We start from the raw sequence: 7,162 nt of genomic DNA on the forward strand, positions 1-7,162 counted from the left end.
AATATAACCAAAATTATCCATCGTAAATAAGATGGAATTGATGCACATAAAGGTAACATACATAAAGTTTTTAATGTTTATTGATATAATTTTTACTCTAAACTGAAAATGCCACAAAAAATATTCACAGATTCACCCATAGGATCGAGAGCAATGTTGTTTTTTCTTTCTTAAACAAACACAAAAATCTGCGAAAGCATCTGTCTTATTTAAATTAAGATACAATTAAATTAAGATAATAAAAAGTTAGTAGGTTATTCTTGTAGCTTAAGAGTCCGAGCTGATATCAGGGACGTGAAGGCATCGGTAGCTCGTGGATTCAGCCGGGCGCACTCATAACAGGTATGCAAACACATTTAGTATTTACTGCTCTTTATCCTTAAATTGATTGACACACGTAGCAGAAAAACCAAGCTTTTGTTCGTGAAGACATGCGCTCAGTGCTTAAGTAAAGCATTTAAAAGAAAAAGTGTTAAATACAGACTTTAAAACTTCCGAATCTCCAAACATTATGTCACGCCAAACCCCATTCAGGAAGTTTGAGCTTTTACATGTAATTCGGAAATTTTGAAAATGTATTTTATTTAAAGACTAGATTTGTATTATTTTATCTTAATGCGACTATAATCTTTGACTCGGCGTTGCTGAAATGGACTAAAAAGTTAAAAATATGGTAATTTTGTGCTCCAATGAGTTGATCTGTATAAATTAATAGTAAAGGCTTAATATTACTCTGTTTAATTTTTTAAACATTTTTATTTTCTCATAATTAACAAGGCTGAGTATAAATTCAAGTGGTTGCCACATGGTATGGTCAGTAATCAGGCTCTAATGGGAGCATAACGGAGCTTATTAGCAGCTTCAGTTCATTTGGATCACGTTGTTTGCCTTAGTTTGGGCTGTTTCTTTGAAAAATCAATATTTTTCTGCCTTTTTTAAACTATTTTCTTTGTATCTAAGGAGGATGGCGGGCCTATGGAGATCTTATCAGGCCTTGATGACCAAATACCCATGGTCAGTCCAGATAATCACAGCTGGTAGGTAATATTTCCTTATTTCTAAGGTTGACCTGCTGCAGGAGTAAAAACCTTAAGAGTTAGTTTTATTTGTAAACTTTGACAATTTTCTTTTTGTTTGGAAATATTGAACTGTAGGAACTGTTTCCCCCCTAAACCTTTGCTCCAGTTTACAGTTTTGACCTTCAACCAAGTGCTTTTAAAGAGTAACATGAGTAAACATTGATAGAAAATGTATTGCATTGACAAAAAACATATAAATACAATGATTCAGTTGTTATAGATATTGATATATAAGAAATTGTAAAAGGTCTATTAATGTTCCCACTGCTTTTGTAATATAAACATAATTTTATTTGTTAAAAGCATATTATAATTAAAATGTCACAATCCTATGTGCTTTATAAATTCTGTTGTTTCACCATTTGTTTATTGATTTTAAATTTAGAACTGGTGTTAAAAGACACCGATCACTAAAGTGTTACTGGTTTGTTGACCTGCACAACAAGCTAACTGGAGGATCAATTCACTGACTTTGGTTTATAGATTAAATATATTCAACAAATGTGTTAAATTTATTTAATCAATCATACATTTATTGGTCCCTGCCTTTTCGCCCATAAACTGCTGTAGATAAGCACCAGCCATTAGTCGAATCCAATAGGTTAAACAGGAGACTATGGATGGATAGATAAATAAAATTAATAAATTAAAGTTGTTTTTTTAAGTTTAAACGCATTTAACATTATTTCTATAATTTTTAAACATTATTTTGAAAATGTAAGTGATAATAAATATGTGTTTAGCATCATTTGTATGAATCTTCAAGATTATGTTCATTTTTCAATAGAACAAAATTCTATACAGAAAATCTACGTTTTTATGAAAAAAAAAATTCCAAAGCTTTATTATTAAAAGTACTGCTTTTTCCACTTTTTTTTGATACATTTGTGAGATGATATGTACGTTTAAACTACATCCCAGGGTGGTTGTTTAGCCAGTTTTGAAGTAGTTCCTTTGCATCGCCACTAGATGGCGGCAGATACATAAAACGTTGCAGCCATCAGGAGCACTACAGCCTTTCTTGGAATAAATAGCAGTAGCAACCACAGACCCCAGGCCTCTGATCAGAGATCTAGACTGTTTTCCTTCACCATATATCTCCTATTTAAGGACACACACGTTCTCAAAGGGCTGCATCATTATTCTTTCATGTTTAAGGCCTGTAGTGGCAATCCACACAGTGGAGTATTTCGATGTACACGATGAAGCATCACCCTACATGAAAATGGTGGCCTCCTTGAAAGATGAAGACGTCTTCTTCTTCCTCTACCACTTTTTGAATAAATGTCTTCTTAAAATAGTCAGTAGGCTTAATAGAGCTTTGGTCTATCCTTACCCAGAAAAGGTCCATATTTAATATTCCCACCGCATAGCAGTACTCCATCTCCACCTTGGTGGGGTATGATATGAAGTGGAGCTCTGTGCTCATTAACCCCTTGAACCCTACGGACCCACCGGCGGGTCCAGCTGCTACATGACCTCGTAATTCTACCAAACCCCCAGTATTGATGTAAAAAACATATTTGGCACAGTTTGGTGACATTTATGGATAAATGTGCCAAAATGGCCTCTCCGCCTAAGAAATTTCTCACTAATACCATTCTAAAATAAATATGATTCATCTGATTGAGTCCAAATTTGGTATATTTTTACACAACATTTAGATTTGAAAGTCTGTACTACTTTTTTGTGCTATAAATAATATTTTGGTAGTGTTTTGCAATGTTTATTTCAAAGAAAATTTTGGCGAGGTTCAAAAAATGCAAAATATTTTGTATTTTGTCCCTAATATTTCAGGCAGGGTCAAAGCTACAATGGTGCTGACACCAGAAAACCATTCTATGACATCTTACCTTTACAGACGTACCAAAAGTTTCTTCTTAAATCTAACAGCTTTGAGGCTATAAGTTATTTACTTTTGTGTGTTTTTGTCAGGCAGAAATTTATTTACCGGTATACCCCCTTAGGGTGTAAGAGGTTAAGATCCAACCACTGGCCCGTGCATCTGGTCCAGCAGGAGTCACTCTTATATCATCAGTTCATAAAACCTTTAAAAAAAATCTGTTTTTATATTCTTTGTTCAATTCAGTTTATTTCTATAGCGCCAATTCACAACACATGTCATCTCAAGGCACTTTACAGTTCACCAGATCATCCAGTCAAATTGATTCAAAGTTTCCTATAAGGAAAACCAGTTGATTGCATCGACTCATTGACTCGAATGCAATCCCTCACACTAAGCATGCTTGTAGCGACAGTGGAGAGGAAAAACTGTTGCAAGTCTTGAGTTTCAGCTTTTGTCCTGTTTAGTGGTGGATTAGTTTCAGCCATGTCTTTAAGCATTCCTAGTAGGTTGCAGTTCTGGAATATGTCAGATCTGGAGGATAATGAGCCCCTGGTAGCTTGAAGTTAGATTTTTCTGCAGCAGTTCATTTGCATCGTTTCCTTTTTTTTTTTCTGACCCTGTAACAGACCCCATTTTTAGCAAAAGTTCAAGCAATTTCAAGAGGGCTGCTTTCTTCTTTTTGCAGTTTTTGGACTTTTCCATCACCTAAATGTCTTTTGCCCCATTTTGCCTGAGGAAAAAAGTTGCCTGACAGCAATGCACACCTTTTATAAAGCATGTTGATCTCCTTAGGCTCTTGCATCCAATAAGTATTTAAGTGTATGCAGCTTGGAGATGGGAAAACATGCATAAAAAAGGATCATATGGTCAGAAATACAAATTGCCCTATAATTGCGCCTAAATGGTAGATGGGTTTTTGTACATGCGAGTGATCACAGTTGAACCTCCCATTTTACTTTGATCATTTTCAAACCAATGTTCAAATGTGAATCATTAACCAAGCTGAAGAGATGACATCACATCAACACACTTGATGACAATCATGAATATTGACATGGTGTGCTCTATTCAATTCCGTTTATTTAAAGTGACAGACGGTTCAACGAGATCATACAGTCAAATTGATTGAAGGTTTTCTATCTAAGGAAGACCAGTTGATTGCATCGACTCAAGATAAATCCCTCACACCAAGCATGCATGTAGCGACAATGGAGAAGAAAACTCCCTTTTAACAGAAAGAAACCTCCAGCAGAACCAGGCTCAGTGTGAGCGGCCATCTGCTGAGGCTGACTGGGGTTCAAGGGGACACATACGCCATTTACACTACCCTTGAAAAACCGTGCCGAGACCGGTCCGAGCTCAGTAACTGAGATAACTTATCGTGTGTAAATGGAAAGCAAACTGAACTGAACCAAGCTAGACACAACCGAACCGAGATAACTGCAGACCAGTTCCAGAGTTGGGCTCGGCTCGGTTTTTCCCTGGCTCGGTTCTCTGATAACAAGAGCGCATGAGCAGAACGCGTCATCTCCGTCTGGCTGCACATCGCGATTCACACTCCATTCCAGTAGTTAACGGTAATGCCCCTCTGGAAGTTGCTTTCCAACCAACACAAAACAGAAGAAGAAGAACAACTATAAACAACAATCGAAATCTTCTCCACGCAACATTTTTAAATAATGGCTTTTGGTGCATTACCGCCACCAACTGCTTCATTTCCTCCTTCAATACTGATCGTCACTAGGTGGCGAGGAAGCGAGATAGTGTGATGTGTAAACGGTTGTCAGAACCGAGCTCAGCCTAGTTAACTGATCCGAGCTCGGACCGGTCTCAGCATGGATCGGTTTTTCAAGGGTAGTGTAAATGGAGTAAGAAGCAGAGATAAAAAAGCCAACTGTAAACCAGCTCCACAGGCGCTTCCCAGCCAGACAGACGAGTTCTGAGCCAGCTTCCATGTCAGAGGATGAAAGAGCACATACAGTTAGTCACAGTAAGATAAATGGTACTACACTAAAAAACAGACCAAGCTCCAACATCTATAAATAAAGGTGTTGACGGCAGCAGCACAGCTGATTTTTCTCTCTATGATGGTACAGCCAAACAGAAACGGATCAGAAGAAGCTACTATGAATGCTACTGTAGAATGTGAGAATAGGGGTAGAATGAAGCAGATTGACGAAAAGGGGTCCCTATGTCCTCCAGCAGTCTAAGCCTATAGCAGCATTACTATAGAGATAGCTCAGGATAACCTAAGCCACTCTCATCAAAATGGAAAGTTTTAATCCTAGTCTTAAAAGAGGTCCGAACGTCTGCCCTAAACCCTAAATCCCTCAATCACTATATAGAGCGAGGAGTTTATAGTGAACTTGGTTAACTTGCACATGCACCCTCACAGTGCATGTGCCATCTTTGTTCTTTGTTTCCACTGTCACAACAAAGCCCATGATGCTTTGTGAGACGAGATCTCCCAAAGCAATCTGGGATATATCTGCTTGTCTAGTGACATAGATGATCACTACTTTTCAAGGTGCATTGTGGGAAACTTCGAGTCCACTACTCTTTCATGCACTAGACGTTTGGACACTTTTAAAAAGGCGTAATCGCTATATAGTGATAAGGGCGGATGTTTGTACACAGACGGGTAGTTGGTTCCAAAGGGGAGAGGAGCTGATAACTAAAAGATCTGCCTCCAAATCTACTTATAGAAATTCTAGGAACCACTAGTAAATCTGCAGATTGAGAGAGAAGTGCTCTTTTTGGAACCAGGGAAATGGTCAGATCTCTGATGTAACATGGAGCTTTAAAAGAAGAAATGGAAAATGAAGGAGGCTGAACATTATTCTGTTATTCATTGAAGTTGAAGACAAAATATATTTAAAAAAACTGAGTTTCCTCCAAATTCGCTGTCAGACAGACCGCCACACGAACTCCATAATGGCTACAGCATCGACGTCATCAAAAACCATTTATAATACAAGTTAGAATAACTTCTCTTATTTTAATAACTTGCTTCTAATTATCAGGTTAGAATAGGTCGTTTTCTTACAGAATCCCTTTCTGTGTTTTTTAAGAGAGTTGGGCATTAAAGAAAAAGCTGCTCTGAAGGCCTACAGTTGACATTTTCTCTGCGTGACCATCTGACCACCTTAAATACTTTTCTGCCTCTTCTATGAAGAAAGGCTCTTCTTAAGGGAAAGGTTACCTCCTGTTCAGCTGTTATTACTCTTTGCTGTTGGATTAATCTTGGCGCAGCGACTGGAGCAGCTGCCCTCATCTTTCTGTCCTTCATTTTTTTAAAGATCAGAGGCTCCTATAAATATGTTTCCAATTGGATGACAGAACATGGCTGTCATTTATTTTTATATATATATATATATATATATATATATAAATAAAACTGAAAGTGGAGCTTGATTTCTCAGTGTCTTCATCAGCTTTATTCAAAGTGTTGTTTGTTGTTGGCTATGAAACAAAAAAGCAAACATTTTTAAAACCTTTTAGTTTATTGGCGTTTCAATCATCGCAAGGAGCTATCAATGACCAAGATGAATAAAATGATTTATTCTCCTTGTATTCAACTTTTTTTCTTGAACTGTTACTAAACCTTGTTGCGTGCTCTCCTCATTTATTGCATTTTTTATTTTCTTTTTTTCTTTTTTAAGGCTGATATCAACTATTCTGATATCAGTCAATATGTAATGCCGATATTTTTGGACCGATTTTAGAAGCCGATATTACTTTTCCTTCCACCGTTTACCTGATAAAAAGACATAATGATATATTAAACAAGTATAATTTTAAATTTGAAAAAAAAATTTATGGCAAAATGGAGAGCGGCGATGCATACACTTTATATGATCTTAATTCATGGCTGCTAAATGCAAAATATCAGCTGGCCGATGTATCGCTCTACTTCTCATCTTCTGATTCTAATCTTTAAAAAACACATTTAGGAAATTCCATCCTTTATATAAAGAACATTTATTCAGTAATATAAAAAATATGTCTTTAACAGAATATCAGTCTCACTCCTATTGACCTCACTAAATTCATATAATATATATAAGTCTGCATTATTTTATTTGTTAATTTCATTTTAATTTGATGGGGTATGAAAGCGCCCTCGCTCTTTGATACAAACTTAATTTAAATAGTTACAGTTAATTTTCATATGTGCATTTGTTTCTTGTTCTAATTTAGACTTTTACTTCATTTTCATATGCAGCACTTTGGTTCT

The 7,162-nt window shown here is 36.5% G+C and overlaps 1 protein-coding gene across 1 annotated transcript in view; it reads left to right on the forward strand.

The window, feature by feature from the left end:
- Positions 1 to 286: 286 nt before the first annotated feature.
- mpv17 (MpV17 mitochondrial inner membrane protein) overlaps positions 287 to 7,162 on the forward strand; it is a 27,517-nt gene continuing 20,641 nt past the window's right edge. The window contains exons 1-2 of the mRNA XM_015372822.1: positions 287 to 342; positions 961 to 1,037. Coding sequence (XP_015228308.1) covers positions 965 to 1,037 — 73 coding nt within the window. The 5' untranslated portion in view covers positions 287 to 342; positions 961 to 964. The remainder of the gene's footprint in view (positions 343 to 960; positions 1,038 to 7,162) is intronic.

The sequence above is a fragment of the Cyprinodon variegatus genome, unplaced genomic scaffold, assembly GCF_000732505.1.
Source record: "Cyprinodon variegatus isolate N-32 unplaced genomic scaffold, C_variegatus-1.0 Scaffold76, whole genome shotgun sequence".
Taxonomy (NCBI): Eukaryota; Metazoa; Chordata; class Actinopteri; order Cyprinodontiformes; family Cyprinodontidae; genus Cyprinodon; species Cyprinodon variegatus.